A 19,778-nucleotide genomic window follows, 5' to 3' on the forward strand; every position below is an offset into this window, starting at 1 on the left:
TAACAATCTTACCCCAGGTATAAAGGTAAATATATTATATTTCTGATTTTTTATAGAATTTCTGGGATGTTTTTCTTCACACTTTTCCGGACATCCAAGCCACACAGTACGAGCTTTCAATTCTCTCTTTCTTTGACAAATATTTATCAGCCAATCACAGCAACTGCATGAAACAAAAGATACATATTGTGTATGCTTTTCTAGATGTTTTACAATTAATTCTAAATATCTAGAGCCAATATTGTTTCTGTATTTACAAGACACCAATGGCTTATCTACTGTTAAGTAGTAAGGGATTTCTTAAAATGGGTCAGCTATACTAATTTAAATTTGACATAAAAGTACTGAAAGAGCTTATACAAGTTTGTGATGACTCCAGGAACCTCATGGAGATTACCTTCCCTGTTTAGACTCACTGGCAAAATAAAACCATTAACATTCTGAAGCAGTCAATGCCACATATACTGAGGAAAGAGTCACTACTTCTCAATACACCACTGGGTGATTCTGACAAAGGCTCTTAGATGTCAATTAATTAAAATGTAACCACCCTCGTCTTGTCTTAGGTAGTCACTTTTTTCCTCCTTTAAAAGATGACTTTTCTAGTAGTATTAACATAAAATTAAGACTTATGACTCAATGTAATGTTCTGAAAGGATACCAACATTTAATGGACTATTCAAATTGTAGTAAATGCCTGACTGTATTTTCAGATAGCTACCTTCAACTGTGAGGTGCAGATTTTGATGCTAAATCTACCCTGTTGCTCCAACAGTGCCAGGGCTCCCAGGGTACTAACTCGACCCCTTCCTAGACGTCCCTTTCCTCTGCTCAACCACTGCATTTGAGTAGAGCGTATAAAGCTTCTAGTGGGAGAATTTTTCTTAAAATACTTCAGAAAATGATGAAAAGATATCAAATTCATCTTTATTAAGCATAAAATAATCATGAATTTGAACTTCAGTATTAACAATTCAGTTTAATTAAAATTTCCAAAATGTAGAGAAAGACTCACAATGGTTTATTTAGGGAAGGGAAGTTGAAGCCAAGATTAGAATAGAACCACCAACCAAGAGGAGGCGGCAGACATGCCTAACTTCACTCTGTGACAAAGTTAACACGACAATACCAGTCTTAAAAGGTATGACAATGAAATGAGGGTGACATAACTGGACTTCGTTCAAATTCACTGCATGTCTTCCCTCTACTCCAATCATTCTGAGGTTATTCTTTTAACATCACTTTACAGTGCCCACTTCAGCAGCACACATGCTAAAACTGGAATGATACAGAAAAGGTTAGCATGACCCCTGAGCAAGGATAACATGCAGATTCATGAAGGGTACCACATTTAAAAAAGAAAAAAAAAAGAAACCACTGTCTAACACAAAACACTTAGATGTGCTGTATGAGGGAATACACTAGGTGTTTAAATTGCAATCAGTTTATTCCTCCTGAATATCCACCAAGTTCCTGGCTGTGCTCAGAAAACCTTAGGTCTGGAAGAAATCAAAGAGCTCAGTGCTTCCCTGAGGGAGGCAGGCCTTGTGCCAGGACCTCACCGTGGACCTTGTGATGTCACAGATGACTTCATAGAGGTTCCCTAACTCCAAGTTTTTCACTATTAGTAGCAGAGTGTCACAAATAATTTACTTACATGTTGGAAGTCTAGCAACCTTAGTTTTTTACTATACAGAGTTATAGAGAAAAAATAAACCACTGAACATGTGTTTTTAGCCTCCTGTTTTTAGCTCTCTAACCTTATAGTTCACTTCAGTCGCTCAGTCGTGTCTTGACTCTTCGTGACCCTGTGGTCACTGAAAAAATGTGGATTTTCCAGAGTTTATGCTGGTATCAACATGGTCTACCGGTAAAAGGCTCTATAAATGTAAAACCACTGTCTTCGTCACATGACACTGTAAACATCTACTAGAAAAAAACCTCAGTATCGACACCACGATCAGCAGCACATGAAATTAATATCCTAGTAACTTCTCAACTGTCGTAGTCTATAAACTCTAAATTAAATACCAAAGGCCAAAAGCACATATTCAACAGTTTATTTTTTCTCAATAACCCTGTACAGAAAAAATTAAGGATCCTAGACTTCCAAAATGTAACTAAATTATTCATAACACTCTGCTACTAATAGTGAAAAAGTGGTGGTTAGGGAGTCGCTATGAAGTCCAAGAGATGTCAAAAATGAGATGGCAAGAGTGAACTTCAACATATTAGGAATCAGCAAACTAAAACGGACTGGAATGGGTGAATTTAACATTATATCTACTACTGTGGGCAAGAATCCCTTAGAAGAAATGGAGTAGCCATCATAGTCAACAAAAGAGTCTGAAATGCAGGGACAGAGTGATCTCTGTTCGTATTCAAGGCAAACCATTCAATATCACGGTAATCCAAGTCTATGACCCAATCAGTAATGCGGAAGAAGCTGAAGCTGAATGGTTCTATGAAGACCTATAAGACCTTCTAGAACTAACACCCCCAAAAGATGTCCTTTTCATTATAGGAGACTGAAACACAAAACTAGGAAGTCAAGAAACACCTGGTTAATAGGCAAACAGTACAAAACGAAGCAGGGCAAAGGCTAATAAGAGTTTTACCAAGAGAACGCCGCACTGGTCATAGGAAACACCCTCTTCCAACACCACAAGAGAAGATTCTACACATGGACATCACCAGATGGTCAATACCGAAATCAGATTGATTATATTCTTTGCAGCCAAAGATGGAGAAGCTCTATACAGTCAGCAAAAATAAGACCAGGAGCTGACTGTGGCTCAGATCATGAACTCCTTACTGCCAAATTCAGACTTAAATTGAAGAAAGTAGGGAAAACCACTAGACCATTCAGGTATGACCTAAATCAAATCCCTTATGATTACACAGTGAAAGTGAGAAATAGATGCAAGGGATTAGATCTGATAGACAGAGTGCCTGATGAACTATGGATGGAGGTTTGTGACATTGTACAGGAGACAGGGATCAAGATCATCCCCACGGAAAAGAAATGCAAAAAAGCAAAATGGCTGTCTGAGGAGGCCTTACAAATAGTTGTGAAAAGAAGAGAAGTAAAAAGCAAAGGAGAAAAGGAACGATATACCCATTTGAATGCAGAGTTCCAAAGAATAGCAAGGAGAAATAAGAAAGCCATCCTCAGTGATCAATGAAAAGAAATAGAGGAAAACAACAGAATGAAAAAGACTAAGAGATCTCTTCAAGAAAACTAGAGATACCAAGGGAACATTTCATGCAAAGATGGGCTCAATAAAAGATAGAAATGGTATGGACCTAACAGAAGCAGAAGATATTAAGAAGAGGTGGCAAGTATACACAGAAGAACTGTACAAAAAAGATCTTCACGACCCAGATAATCACAATGGTGTGATCACTCACCTACAGTCAGACATCCTGCAATGTGAAATCAAGTGGGCCTTAGGAAGCATCACTACGAACAAAGCTAATGGAGGTGATGGAATTCCAGTTGAGCTATTTCAAATCCTAAAAGATGATGCTGTAAAAGTGCTGCACTCAATATGACAGGAAATTTGGAAAACTTAGCAGTGCCACAGGACTGGAAAATGTCAGTTTTCATTCCAATTCCAAAGAATGGCAATGCCAAAGAATGCTCAAACTACTGCACAATTGCACTCATCTCACACAGTAGTAAAGTAATGCTCAAAATTCTCCAAGCCAGACTTCAACAGTATGTGAACTGTGAAACTTCCAGATGTTCAAGCTGGTTTTAGAAAAGGCAGAGGAACCAGAGATCAAATTGCCAACTTCCACTGGATCATTGAAAAAGCAAGAGAGTTCCAGAAAAACATCTATTCCTGCTTTACTGACTACACCAAAGCCTTTGACTATGTGGATCACAACAAACTGTGGAAAATTCTTAAAGAGATGGGAATACTAGACCACCTGACCTGCCTGTTGAGAAATCTGTATGAAGGTCAGGAAGCAACAGTTGGAACTGCACATGGAACAACAGACTGGTTCCAAATTGGGAAAGGAGTACGTCAAGGTTGTATATTGTCATTCTGCTTATTTAACTTATATGCAGAGTACGTAATGAGAAACGCTGGGCTGGATGATGCACAAGCTGGAATCAAGATTGCCAGGAGAAATATCAATAACCTCAGATATGCAGATGACACCACCCTTATGGCAGAAAGCTAAGAAGAACTAAAGAGCCTCTTGAAAGTGAAAGAGGAGTGAAAAAGCTGGCTTAAAGTTCAACATTCAAAAAACTAACATCATGGCATCTGGTCCCATCACTTCGTGACAAATAGATGGGGAAACAATGGAAACAGTGAGACTTTATTTTTGGGGGCTCCAAAATCACTGCAGATGGTGACTGCAGCCATGAAATTAAAAGAGGCCTACTCCTTGGAAGAAAAGTTATGACCAACCTAGACAGTATATTAAAAAGCAGAGATATTACTTTGCCAACAAAGGTCTGTCTAGTCAAGGCTATGGTTTTTCCAGTATTCATGTATGGATGTGAGAACTGGACTATAAAGAAAGCTGAGCGCCAAAGAACTGAGGCTTTTGAACTGTGGCATTGGAGAAGACTCTTTAAAGTCCCTTGCACTGCAAGGAGATCCAACCAGTCAATCCTAGAGGAGATCAGTCCTGAATATTCACTGGAAGGACTGATGTTGATGCTGAAACTCCAATATTTTGGCCACTTAATGCAAAGAACTGACTCTTTTGAAAAGACCCTGATGCTGGGAAAGACTGAATGAAGGTGGGAGGAGAAGGGGAGGACAGAGGATGAGATGGTTGGATGGCATCACTGACTCAATGGACATGAGTCTGAGTAAACTCTGGGAGTTGGTGATGGACAGGGAGGCCTGGCATGCTGCAGTCAATGGGGTCACAAAGAGTCAGACACGACTGAGTGACTGAACTGAACTGGTGAAGTCCAGTGGCGTCGCAAGATTAAATAAATGCACAAAAGCCTGGGGCGCTTCCAGAACTGCCACTGGATTATGCAGACAGAAGACAGAGAGACAGGTGCTACCAAGTAAAGAAAATACTTGTAATTAAAAAGTACTTGTAAGTCTTAGGGAGTTATAGAGCTAAGGCAGAAAGTAAACATGAGCAGTTTTTGAAGGCCAAGAAACAAGAGTAACATACACTGGTAAATACTGGTGAGTGAGAAGGAGCAGCAGAGAGTTGCCCCTGGAAGAAGCCAGGAGCCTGCACCCAGAACAAGGGCAGGGGCACAGAAGGCTGCCTCAATGACTCATCACTCTGAAGACACTTTCCTATTTATATGCAAATTGAAACAAAATTCAGTAATGCACAAAGTATCCTTTTTACTTAAAACATTTTAGGATTAGTAACTTTTCACAGATGCCTCTACAATCAAAGTAGTACTCCAATATTAAATAAAGCATCTACATACCAAGATCCCGGCTTCTAAAATTTTAAGTGACCATAATTAGGTAACTTCCAAAAATTTAGAGCTTCCTGAATCAATAAATAAATATTCCATCCATCAAGTATCTTCGGTCACCAAGCCAGAAGTAACCCGGCAGTCGTGCCCTCCAGAAAGATTTGCATTTTCCCACGCTTCTGCACTCCAAACGTGCTGCAGGTTAACTGAGAGGGTAGAGGCCACTGAGATCCAGGAATAATCCCAGCATTTGATACCGGCCCCTTCATATGGAAATGCCACTTTCATGGGACAAATGGAGTGAAATGGATAGGGAGTGAAATGTAAATCTCCTGGGAAAGGCATTACTGCTCCACTTCCACCCCCAGAACTACACATCTGAGTGCATCATAGTAACTCATGTGGAGGACACTCAAACATTTAGAAGACAGATCACAGAAAAAAATTTTCAGAATCAAATTTGTCAGAGTTGGAATTTTTGCCAAATAATAAAAATGAGAAGGCAGATCTTAAGCTATGAAGAAATTAAAGCCGACTCAATCCCTGAAGAATTTTAAAGTAAGCCTTACTAGTCACAGAATCTACAAGTAAAAACACACAGAACTATCTAGAACGCACTAATATTATTTGCTACCTTTACTACAATATTCACTAACATTTTCTTCTGCAATTAAACTAATTTTACACAACTTCTACTTTTTGATCCATCACCTAATAATTTTAGTAACACAATTTTATAATGTCTTGTCATTGGGTTAGTCACTCAGTTGTGTCCAACTCTTTGCAACCTATGGACTGTAGCCTGCCAGGCTCCTCTATCCATGGAATTCCCCAGGCAAGAATACTGGAGTGGGTAGCCATTTCCTTCTCCAGGGGATCTTCCCAAGTCAGTGATCAAACCCAGGTCTCCTGCACTGCAGGTAGCTTCTTTACCGTCTGAGCTACCAGGGAAGCCCCAAGCATACGAGTTATAATCTCTGGTATTTAGTAAACAAAAAGGTTAATGAATATTCAAAACTGGAAATCTGTAAGAAATAAAGAAAATAAGACCAATGTAAGTTGCTAACTATAAACTTTGTCCTGTAAGGTTGTTTTAACTTCTGTAAGGATTTCCTAGTGCAGTAGGTGTCTACTGAACACGAAGCATGGCCCCGTCTCAGGTCACTCCGGTTCACATGGAAAGAGACACTCACGAGTAAGGCCGCTACGATGGCTCAGTCAGCTGTGCCCACTTGATCACCATTTCTTAAGACAAAGACTACATACATGTGGAGTGTATGTTACTCGGCTGTTTTAATTTTCCCAAAACATGGTTATTTTTGCTGCTAACATCTATATTTTCAAATACATCTTCAGTAAGAAAAGGAATACTATAAGTGAAATCCAAAATTTGCCTATGTTCCATTTGGTAAAAACAAAACCTTGTAAGAGACCAAAAATAACTCAACAGTGTATTCAGTGTTGTTAATGCTCACAATTCCTGGCAAATATCTGACCAGGATGGTAAGTCACCATTTCTACAGCACAGGCTGCCATTGTGGAGCCCCACTGTAGACACGTGACCACATTATGTCCTCACAGCTTTCTGTCTGTCCGTGTCTGTCCCCACGTCCTCAGTCTTCAGAAACACTGTCACCCAGGTATCCTCTACGTACCACAGACACTCATGTCCACTTCAGGATTTCTTTGGGAGGTGTTCTCTCCTGGAAGGTGGCAAATCAGGACCTACTGCCCTGAGACCACAAGGCAGTGTCATGGCACTTGCCCCAGGCCATGGAGCAAAGAGGGAGGAGGGCTCTGGCTAGTCAAGTTAGACTCTTCTTCAACCCCTAGGTTTCCCCTTAACTCTCATGACAGGGACTCTTCCAGTTCTTGGCTTCAACCATGGTGAGAACACGTACCTCAGATGGCACCATGGGGTCGAGTCCAACTCCCTTCTCCACCCCACGCTAATGAAGAACACAGGCCACATCATCAAACGTGCCACCCAAACCCATCCACTGCAGCTGTCTCCTCAACCGACAACACTGGTCACCATTCCCACCGTAACCACCCCCACACTTCCACAGCTGGTGTTGTAATGGCCAAGCCTCTCCCTGATGGACAAACAGTAATAAAATTATGCAAGGTTTGATACAAATGCATGAATATTGACCTTCCTTTGTTGATTACTGATGATCTCTATCAAACATGGCCAACTTTCTCTTTTTTTTAGTCCTCATCTGTATCCCAGATACCTTTTCACTTAAATGAACTAATGGTCCCAATCAAGGATAAAAGTCATCTTCTCCAACCAACATTATTTCACTGTTCCTCCCCTATTTTTTCTGTCGCCTAAAAAAAGGAGTATAAGCCTTCCTTTCCAAAACTGTCCTTTTCCCCAAGGTACCCCCCCCCCCCACCTTTCCTGGTCACAGACCTATGCCACATGCCTACTGATGCTTTTAGGAAAGTCATCGTTGAGGGGTCTTTCACTATTACAAAAATAACAACACTCAACCTCTATCTCCAGACCCTGCTTTTGGGTCTGACACAACTGTCTTAGACCAATCCAGTTCAAAACAGATTTATAAAAGGTACCACAGGTACCTCACACTAGTGAGAAGGGCCATCTTTAAAAAGTCTGTAAATAATAAACACTGGAGGGGGTGTGGAGAAAAAGGAACCTACACTGCTGGTAGGAATGTAAATCAGTACATCCACTAGGGAGAACAGTATACTGAAAGTCGCTCAGTGGTGTCTGACTCTATGACCCCATGGACTGTGACCCACCAGGTTCCTCTGTCCAAGGAATTCTCCAGGCAAGAGTACTGGAGTGAACTGCCATTCCCTTCTCCAGGGGATCTTTCCAACCCAGGGATCATGCGCAGGTATCCTGCACGTCGGGCAGATTCCTCACCATCTAAGACACCAGAGACGCTCAGGGAGAACAGTATGGAGGTTCCTTAAAAACTACTGTCACCATATGATCCAACAGTCTCATTCCTGGGCATATATCTGGAGAAAACTCTAATTCGGAAAGATACATGCACACCAATGTTCACTGCAGCACCGTTTACAATAGCAAAGACATGGAAGCAACCAAAGTGTCCACCGACAGGAATGGATAAAGATGTGGGACATATATACAATGAAATATTACTCAGCCATAAAAAAGAATGAAATAATACCATCTGGAGCAACATGAATGGACTTAGGGAATATCATACTAAGGGAAGTCAGTCAAAGAAAGACAAATATCATGTGATAGTGCTTACATGCAAAAGCTAAACAATGATGCAAATGAGCTTATTTACAAAACAGAGTCACAGATATAGAAGACAAACTTAAGGTTACCAAAGAGGATAGCAGGGTGTGGCAAGGAAGGGGGTAAATTAGGAGTTTGGGATAAACGGATACATACTACTATATATTAAACAGATGAACAGGATATAACACAGGGAACTATATTCAATACCTTATAGTAACCTACAAGAGAAAAAAATCTGAAAAAATATATAACTGAAAAAACAAAAATACTAACAAGGAAGTAGATAGGAAGACATGTGTAGCTATATGCAAATACCAAGCTGTTTTATGTACGAGACTTGAGCACCCACTGATGCAGCAACTGCAGGGGTCCTCGAGAGCTTCCCTGGTGGCTCAGTCAGTAAAGAATCCGCCTGCAACACAGGAGGCCTGGGTTTGATCCCTGGGTCAGGAAGATCCCCTGTAGAAGGGAATGGCTAACCACTCCAGTATTCTTCCCTGGAGGAATCCATGAACAGAGGAGCCTGGTGGGCTACCGACCAGGGTTGCAAAGAGTTGGACACATGTGTGACTATCACTCTCACTTTTCAGGGGTCCTAGAACCAACCCTCCACAGAGGCCAAGGGGTACATATAAAATTATAGATGGAAAAGAAAGGAACACAGCTTATAAGTATCAATTTACAAATATCAATACAGTGACAAGAACCAATTCTACCATGTATTAATTACAGAGTCACTAATTATCTCCATCTTTTAAAGTGTTAGTCACTCAGTCGTGTCCAACATTTCACAATTCCATGCACTGGAGATCGCCAGGCTCCTCTGGCCATGGAATTCTCCAGGCAAGAATACTGGAGTTGCCATTTCCTTCTCCAGGGTTTAAACATTAAATCATCTGACAAGAAAAGTGAATTTGGCTTTCTGTCCCTTTTGGATTAGCACTGTTTGGTTTTGACTAAGGTTATTTACACTCTCTAGGATGTCATTTAGAGTGGATTCTTTAGTTTGACATGGAAACAAATGTGTTGAGAAGCTAAGCTTATAAATAACAATGTAACCTCAATGAGCAGGAGGTTAGGCAGCGGTGGGGGACAAACCTGGTACAGAGGAACTTCCATCCCCCACAGACAAACCACTCCAGGCCTCTCTTTCTTCGAGTAATCCTAGCTCGTGGTAAAGTGTGGTAATCACTTTCGTCGTTCTCAAAGCCCTCTTCAGACATCATTAGTGGCATTTCATCCAAGTGTGCGGACTCATCCTCCAGCTGGTACCTGGAGAGAGGAAAGATCAGAGCACTGAGGTGGGGCAAGCCGTCTCCTGTCTACAGTAAGAGTTTCACTCAGGGTAAGAGCTGGCCCAGTTCTACTAATCACACTTTTCTTTTCTCCTCATACTAAGCTAACTTTCTCATACTAAGCTACATGAACCAAAAACTTCCAGATGTACAAGCTGGATTTAGATAGAAAAGGCAGAGGAACCAGAGGTTATATTGCCAACATCTGCTGGATCACAGAAAAAGCAAGGGAACTCCAAAAAAAACACATATACTTCTGCTTCATTGACTACACTGAAGCCTTTGACTGTGTGAGCACAACAAACTGGAAAAATTCTGAAAAGAGATGGGACCACCAGATCACCTTACCTGTCTCCTGAGAAACCTGTATGTAGGACAAGAAGCAACAGTTAGAACCAGACATGAAACAATGGACTGGTTCAAAACTGGGAAAGGATTATGTCAAGGCTGTATACCGTCACCCTGCTTATTTAACTTATATGCTGAGTACATCATACAAAATGCCAGGCGGGATGACTCACAAGCTGGAATCAAGATTTCTGAGAGAATATCAACATGACTTAGTGACTGAACAACAACAAAAATGGTTAAATTGTAATTCGTATTACCTATGCTTTTGAACAACAACAAAAATGGTTAAATTGTAATTCGTATTACCTATGCTTTTTGTTGTTTCTAACTCTGTGACCCCATGGACTGCAGCACACCAAGTTTCCCTGCCCTTCACCATCTCCCGGAGCATGCTCAAACTCACGTCCACTGAGTCGATGATGCCATCCAACCATCTCACCCTCTGTTGTTCCCTTCTCCTCCTGCCCTCAATCTTTTCCAGCATCAGGTCTTTTCCAAAGAGTCAGTTCTTTGCATCAGGTGGCCAAAATACTGGAGCTTCAATTTCAGCATCAGCCCTTCCAATGAATATTCAGGGTGGATTTCCTTCAGGATTGACTTGTTGGATCACCTTGCTGTCCAAGGACTCTCAAGAGTCATCTCCAACACCACAGCTCGAAAGCATAAATTCTTCAGCACTAAGCCTTCTTTACAGTTCAACACTCTCATCCATACACTACTGGAAAAACCATAGTTTTCAGTAGATGGACCTTGGTTGGCAAAGTGAAGTCTCTGCTTTTTAACATGTCGTCTAGGTTTCTCATAGCTTTTCTCCCAAGGACTGTCTTTTAATTTTGTGGCTATAGTCACCATCCACAGTAATTTTGGAGCCCAAGAAAATAAAATCTGTTACTGTTTCCCCAACTATTTGTCATGAAGTGATGGGACTGGATGCCATAATCTTAGTTTTTGAATGCTGACTTTTAAGCCAGCTTTTTCACTCTCCTCTTTCACCCTCATCAAGAGGCTCTTTAGTTCCTCTTTGCTTTCTGCCATTAGAGTGGTATCATCAACCTATGTGAGGTTGTTGATACCTCCCCCAGCAATCTTGATTCCAGCCTGTGATCATCCAGCCCAGCACTTCCCATGATGTACTCTGCATATAAGTTAAATAAGCAAAGTGACAATATACAGCCTTGACATCTTCCTTTTCCAATTCTGAACCAGTCTGTTGTTCCATGTTTGGTTCTAACTGTTGCTTCTTGTCCTGCATACCGGTTTCTCAGGAGACAGGTAAGATGGTCTAGTATTCCCTTCTCTTTAAGAATTTTTCCAGTTTGTTGTGTCCACACAGTCAAAGGCTTCAGCATAGTCAATGAAACAGAAGTATAATTAAAAAAAAAAATTTCTAGTTATTGTTGATAACACCCTGCTCCCTGGCAGCCAAGAAACCACTGGCAGATGGATATTCCATCACTACGCACACCCCCAGCCTGCCAAGCTAATTCCTAGAACACAGTCGTTCCTGAACTTACCATGAGGCCCTTTCCCCTCACCATCCTGCTAGCTGCCACAGAGAGAGTCTGCACCCTGACACACAGAGTGAACATGGGGAGTGGGCTGCTCAACCAGACAGCCAGAATACTGGGGAAGAACCCCTGAAGGCCTCTTAGACTAGAAGCCCAGGGAAATGGATGGCTGATGCTTACTGAGTCCTTACTATGGCCAGGTAAAACGCAGGTCTGTAATCTGCATCATCAAAGAACATCTTAAAAGAAACAAGCAACCAGGGGGAATAAATGCAGCATATAACAGAAAAACTATGTTATATAGGCAGTTCTCTCAAATTGGTAAAAAAGCAAATGCCTTGAATGACAGATAAGCAAAGACAATTCACAAAGGAGAAAAAAAAAAAACTAAGAAAATCACGTCCCACCACATTAGGAACTCCATCTCTTTCAACACACACTTGAGTGCCCACTACTTGCTAGCACTGTCCCCGTGGGTACAGAAGCAAAGAGGCAACAAAGGTCCTGCAATACATGCTCAGGGACTCACAGGACACTCAATGGGGAAAGTGCTAGGAAGACAATAAAGGAAGTGGTAAGACTCGAAGTGACAGGAAGGATCTTCCTGGATCATCAAGGAAGCTGAGTCTCAACAAGTGACACCTGGATGAAAAGCAGCCAACCATACGAAGGTCTAGGAAGACCGAGAAGGGGCTGCAGAGCTTGGAGGACTGCAGGAGGGGAGAGAGCCAGTGTGGCTGGAGTGAGTGAGCCTCATGGTCTGGGAAACTGAAATGAAGCGCTCAGTGTGAAGAGGAAGGCAATGAAAGGTTTTAAGCCTGGGAATAATTTTTGTTTTCAAAAGAACTCTTAAAACATGCAAATTAAAATAACTGAAAAAAATTAATTCTTAACATCTGGTATAGCCAACAGTCTTGGATAACCAGGCACTCTTAATTGCTGTAAGAAAGTGAACAACTTTTTGGGAGAATAATTTGTGAAGATGCATCGAAAGCCTTTTCCTTTTTCTGTAATGTAAGTTAACTTTAACCACAGGTTCTAATTATCTCATGTAAATTAAAAATATATGTAAGATATATCTACAAAGACGATGATCACCATGCTATGCTAGTCACCAAAAAAGCATAGAAAAACCTTCAAATCAACAATTTGAGCTGCTTAATCCACGATGGAATACATATCATTACTAAAACCAGGAATGCAGAAGACCTCTGCTTAAAGCAAACATCCAGAGAAGCAGCAGTCACTACTGACACCCATCTTGAACACTTCACTCCCCTAATCAAAGGGATACTTGTCTTCATCTCTCATCAAATCTACAAACAACTCCAATTACTCTCAATTCCACCATGGAACATCCTTAAAGCAAGCCACCTATCACTTTAGATGGTTTTGGCAAAAATTACACAATCTGAAATAGAATTAATATTTTTCTTCTTACTTCTGTGTAAAAAAAGCACCTCTTTTAAAACAGTCAACCAGAAAATGGATATTTATACAAAATGCAATTAAAATTCAAACCACCACTTACATATAATATAGTATACAAAATGAGATTTTTAGTCTTATTCATTAAGTTCTTTTAGTGATTGTGCTGCATTTTAGCAAAAGTCACAATCTTATCACATTTAATGCTAGAAACGCAGTACAATGAGTCTGAAAGATAATGAATATAAGCAACATCATGTTTAGTAACCTCAACTTCAGAAAAGGAGCCTTTGAACTGGCAAGCAATTTATTCCATTTCCAAAGCAATTTTCCTATTGTACTGAAAATTTTACCTCAGTATTTAAAAACAATAAGATGATGAATAATGGATTTTTTCATAGACAGGATAAGCAGAGAATCTTAGGTGTCTTTGTTGCCTGGTGTCATACACACTTAATTGGTTTGTCACTCAAAAAAATCAACGTTTCCAGCAATTAAGTATAATTCTGGAAACATATTTTTTTAAAATGAGTAAAAACAATGTGAACAAAGACGACAGAATGGATGATACCGAACCCAAGAGTACCACCATGCTAAGAACTAACGACAGCTCTCTTCACTGCTGCCAAAGGTTTAAAAAAACTAGGAACTTTCAACAAAACATTCAAGTACTGGAAGGGACATAATTTACATGTACCCAAGTAAAAGTAGGTCAGTACAACAACTATCTTAAACTCACATTTTTATCTTAAGTATCCAACAGCCTTATTGTTTCCATTTTAATGAGAAACATTTCTGAGAAGTCAACTGATATTAAAGGGAGAAAACACTTAAAATATGCCTACTGCTTAAACCTTCTTTAAGAAAAACAAACACTCCCTCTCTGCCTACATATTAATAGAGCAGAAAAACAAGGCAATAAAATGCTACAAAAAATGTATATTTTCTACATCAAATACAGCTTCCAAGTTCAACTGTGTTGTGATGAGTCATCAATAAGCAGCAAAACTGTATGAACTATTGAGAAATTAGAACTCCTTCCCTCCTACAGCAGCAAAGATAAACAGGGGAACAGTTTTAAAAGAAGAAAAAAATTAAAGGACCAGTGCTGGAGCAGCATGCCTTGACCTCAGGAGCAAAAGTAAGCAACAAGGACAAGAGTCAGGGTTTACTGACCTATTGATTCCTCTTATAGAATGTTCTATACAAACTGAACACCAATTTCTTGAATAAGAAATCACACCAACACCATACATATATTAAGACAAACTTCTGAGTTAATGGTGCATACATGCTAAGTCACTTTAGTCGTGTAACTCTTTGAGACCTCCTAGAGTTCATGAAATTAAAAGACGCTTACTCCTTGGAAGGAAAGTTATGACCAACCTAGATAGCATATTAAAAAGCACAGACATTACTTTGCCAACAAAGGTTCATCTGGTCAGGGCTATGGTTTTTCCAGTGGTCATGTATGGATGTGAGACTTGGACTGTGAAGAAAGCTGAGCGCTGAAAAATTGATGGTTTTGAACTATGGTGTTGGAGAAGACTCTTGAGAGTCCCTTGGACTGCAAGGAGATCCAACCAGTCCATCCTAAAAGAGATCAGTCCTGGGTGTTCATTGGAAGGACTGATGCTGAAGCTGAAACTCCAGTACTTTGGCCACCTCATGCGAAGAGTTGACTCATTGGAAAAGACCCTGATGATGGGAGGGACTGGGGGCAGGAGGAGGAGGGGACGACAGAGGAGGAGATGGCTGGATGGCATCACCGACTCGATGGGCATGAGTTTGAGTAAACTCTGGAAGTTGGTGATGGACAGGGAGGCCTGGCGTGCTGCAATTCATGGGGTTGCGAAGAGTTGGACACGACTGAGCGACTGAACTGAACTGAACTGAGAGCCCATCAGGCTCCTCTGTCTATGAGAATCTCCAGACAAGAATACTGGGTTGGGTTGCCATTTCCTCCTCCAGGGGATCTTCCTGACCCAGGGATCGAAACCCACATCTCTGTCTCCTGCATTGGCAGAAGAATTCTTTACCACTAGCCTCCAGAGTTAATGGTACACTATCTAATGTATGTAAATGCCAATCCAGAAATTTACAAGCAGGCCAGTTAAGCTAAGGACACATACTCCAGCTGCCCAAAAGGTGCTATTCCAATCACCAACTCTATCTTCATGCTAACACTGTCAGTTTAGAAAGTTAAGCAAAATATTTCTATTCTGGTAAGTATAAAGAATTTTGTAAACTTGCATGAAATAGCTCTTCTAAAGGAAATGCTATGTATTGTAAGAATATGTCTCTGATTCCAAGGAAACCTGGACCTGGGTACTTTGATAAATGCTATCTTAAGAATCATTTTGTACTTTAAAAAAAGCTTTTAATTAAAATCATCACAGAAAACAGTAAAATATTCATCATAATAATTGTAAAATTTTTTAGATTCAGAGAAAAATGTGTGTAGATACTCAATGAGAAAACTAACACTAAAAAAAAAAATTGTTGTTTCCTCTACCAAAAAACACACTAATATTTTAAAGATAATCAGACAATAGCCATCTGTTCTCAGCATGAGTCTCTTTTTAAAAGAGACCAATAAAACAGAAGACTTAAATAAGGTTTGTGTGTGTGTGTTAGTTGCTTAGTCATGTCCAAGTCTTTGCAACCCCATAGACTATAGCCCACCCGGCCCCTTTGTCCATGGTATTCTCCAGGCAAGAACACTGGAGTAGGTTGCCATTTCCTTCTCCAAAAGGAACTATAGAAAGAAAGAAAGTGAAGTCGCTCAGTCGTGTCCGACTCTTTGCAACCCCATGGACTGTAGCCTACCAGGCTCCTCCATCCATGGAATTTTCCAGGCAAGAGTACTGGAGTGGGTTGCCACTTGCCTCTCCAATTAAATAAGGTCCACAGCCTTATAGCACAACACCAAAATGGCCAGGATACAATAAAAAAATCACTCATACCAAAAACCAATAAACCTCAACCCAAATGAGAAGAGACTCAAAAGATACTAACATGAAAAAGATTCAGATGCTGAAATTATCTAACAAGTTTTAAAACATTCATCATTAAAGTGCTTCAATGGGCAATATAAACATGCTTGAAACATAAGAAAAAAATAGAAAAACTAAGCAAAGAAACAGCTAATATGAATTAGAATCAACTGGAAACTTTCAAACTAGAAAAAAATAAGACATAAAAACTGAATGGACAGGCTCAGGAGCAGAATAAAGGAGACAAAGGAAAAAAATCAATGAGCTTGAAGATGGAACAACAAAAATGACCCAACCTCAACAGAAAATGGACTTAAAAAAAATGAACAGAACTCATGACCATGTGGGACTAAAAGAAAAGCTCTCACAAAATGTCACTAGATATCAGGAGATAAAAGATGGTCCAAATATAAGTATTCAAATAAATAAATGCTGAAAACTTCTAACTTACAAAAGATTCAAGAAACTAAGTGAAACAGTATAAACTCAAATCTATGCTAAGGCCCATAAAAATCAAACTACTGAAAACCAAAGACAAAGCTTGAAATTAGTGAGAAATACCTTACCTACAATGGAAATTATTCCAATGACATCAGATTTCTCATCAGAAATCATGGAACCCAAAAATAAGTGACATAACATTTTTCAAGTGCTGAGAGAACTGTCAACCTGAAACTGCATATATGATGAAAATATCCTTACAGAATGAAGGGGAAATAAGACATCCTCAGACGAAGAAAAACTAAGAGATTTGTTTCCAGCAGACCCATCTTCAAAGTATAGCCAAGGAATTCTTAAAACAGAACAGAAACAAGAAAATAGTTTTGGTATACCAGGAAATAAGAGAACAACAGAAGTAGCAAAAATATGAATCATTATAATACGCTGTCCTTCTCATGTTTTCTAAATTATGTTTGAGAGATAAAGCAAAACTTCTAACACTGATGAGCAGTTCTAACTGTATGTAAGGGAAATACGTAACTACTTTCATATATGTAAAACTTACATATAATTTTACAAGACACAAGCATACCTCAGAGATACTGTAGATTCAGTTCCACACCACTGGAATAAAGCAAATATGGTAATCAAGTGAGTGAAATAAATTTTTTGGTTTTCTGGTACATATAATAGTTATGTTCACAATGTACTAAAGTCTACCAAGTGTGCAACAGCATTATGTATTTTAAAAAGTACATGCCTTAACTGAAAAATACTTTATTGCTTAAAAATGCTAACCATCAACTGACAATGCAGGTTTGCCACAAACCTTCAATTTGTAAAAAAAAAAAAAAAAAAGAAAGAAAAGAAAAGAAAAAAATCCTGCAAAGCACAATAAAACAAGATATGCCCATAATTACACTACCAGTGGTGGGAATAAAAGGATGGATTATACACTTTACTCTAACTGATGAAACATTCACAGGAGTATACTGTGACGAGTTACATGTGTATAATATAACACGTAGAACTACTGTTACATGGTGTTTATACAGAGATCCAAAGTAAAACACCACAAGTAAATCAAAATGGAATTCTAAAACATGCTCAACTGACTGTTAAAAAAGGCAGGAAAAAGAAAAGAGAAACAAAAGAGACAGAAAACAGAAAGTAAAATGGCAGGTGTAAGCCCTAACTAATCAATCACTACACTGAATGTAAATGTTCTAAATGCATCAGCTCAAGGACACACAATGGCAGAGTGGATAAAAAGTATAACCAACCACATATCAATGAAGAGAAACTCACTTTAATAAAAGCAGGTTGAAAGTAAAAGGATGGAAAATTATGTGCCAATAAAACATCAATCCAAAGAAAGCAGGAGTGGCTATAATAACATCAGTTAAAGCAAACATCAGAGCAAAACTTGCATAATAATAAAAATGCCAGTCCATCAAGAATATAAGCAATCCCAACATGAATGCACCAAAAACAGACCTGCAAAACATGTGAAGCAAAAACTGATAAAACTACAAGGAGAAACAGACAAATCCATGATTACAGTCAAGAGACTTCAACTATCCACCCTCCAAAACCAGACAGTAAACCAGCAAGGACAGAACTCAACACCATTAACTAATGGGATTTAATCGCATTTCAGAACATTTCACCCAACAACAGCACAAAGTACTTTCTTTTCAAGAGTCCCACAATTCCTACTGATAATAGATCATATCCTCAGTCACAAAACAAACTGCACCAAACTCAGAATAATTGAAATCATACAAACTGTGTTCTTTGATCACAAAAAAATCATGCTAGATATTTAGTAACTAGAAGATAACCGTAAATTTTCCAAACTCACTTCTAGACAATCCACTGGTCAGAGAGGATGTCTCAGAGAAAATCAAAACACAAGAATCTGTTGGACATAGGTAAGTCAGTGCCAAGAGGGAAATTTACAGCAATAAATATTTACATTAAAAAAGAAGAAAAGTCCCTAATTAATAATCCAGGCTCTCACCTTAAGAAATGAGAAGAGAAAAATGAATATAACGTAAACAAAAGTAGAAAAAAATAAACAGCAGAAATTAATGAAGTTGGAAAAAGAAAATTAGAAAATATAAGTAAAATAAAAGATGGATCTTTGAAAAGATCAAGTCTCTAGCAAGAAAGAACAACAAAAAAAAAATAAAGGCACAAACCACCAACATCTGAATGCAATAACAGCAAGAAGAAAATAGGGGAATACTACAAACAAGTCTATACACGTAAATACAGCGACTTAGATAAAATGAACCAACTGGTCATGAGCACAAACTATCACCATTCACCAAATATAAAACAGAACCTTTGACTAGCTCAATAACTGAAACTGAATTTTAAATTAAAACACCCTAAAAAGAAATCTCCAGGTCCAGACGGTTTCACTGGAAAATTCTACCAAACATTTAAAGAAATAACACCAACTCTACAAAATGTCTTCCAGAAAGGGAAAGAGAAGAAAACACTTTCCCACTCATCTCATGGGGCCAGGTACTAGGGTAAAATCTGTCCATCACTGCCACTCTACTCATGGAATAATGAGAAGATGAACAATTAGTCAAGTGCACTCTGTGCTATGAGGGAAAGCAGAGTACTGTACGAGCCTGGCAGGAGCATCTTGTTCCGTCCTGGCTGGGGTTGAAATCAAGGAAGGTATTAGAAGGCCACCTGATGTGAAGAACTGATGCATTGGAAAAGAGTTGGGAAAATGCTGGGAAAGGTTGAAGGTGGGAGGAGAAGAGGGCGACAGAGGATGAGATGGTTGGATGGCATCACCGATATGATGGACACGAGTTTGAGTAAACTCCAGGAGTTGGTGATGGACAGGAAAGCCTGGCAGGCTGCAGTCCATGGTATCGCAAAGAGTTGGACATGACTGAACTGAACTGAATTAGAAGTCAAGTCATTTCAGATGTTGACACAAGTCAGGAATACAGTAACTGTAATAATGGAGATTTGTAAATACAAAAAACAGTTAAAAGAGTACAAAGTAATTGCCAGTGGAATGAGAGGTTGGGGAGAAGGTGACCGGTAGAGAGCCATAGT

General features: G+C 39.4%; 1 protein-coding gene and 1 non-coding gene across 2 annotated transcripts in view; one reads left to right on the forward strand and one right to left on the reverse strand.

Moving 5' to 3' along the window:
* The window catches only part of ATP9B (ATPase phospholipid transporting 9B (putative)), a 153,259-nt gene that overhangs the window by 129,311 nt on the left and 4,170 nt on the right, over nucleotides 1-19,778 (reverse strand). The window contains exons 2-3 of the mRNA XM_065932271.1: nucleotides 9,768-9,941; nucleotides 13-163 (exon numbers count right to left, since the gene is read on the reverse strand). Coding sequence (XP_065788343.1) covers nucleotides 13-163; nucleotides 9,768-9,941 — 325 coding nt within the window. The remainder of the gene's footprint in view (nucleotides 1-12; nucleotides 164-9,767; nucleotides 9,942-19,778) is intronic.
* On the forward strand, nucleotides 1,249-1,355 carry LOC136168044 (U6 spliceosomal RNA). The gene has a single exon (XR_010663207.1). It is a non-coding gene; the product is annotated as a U6 spliceosomal RNA (small nuclear RNA).

Source organism: Muntiacus reevesi, chromosome 4 (genome assembly GCF_963930625.1).
Source record: "Muntiacus reevesi chromosome 4, mMunRee1.1, whole genome shotgun sequence".
NCBI lineage: Eukaryota > Metazoa > Chordata > Mammalia > Artiodactyla > Cervidae > Muntiacus > Muntiacus reevesi.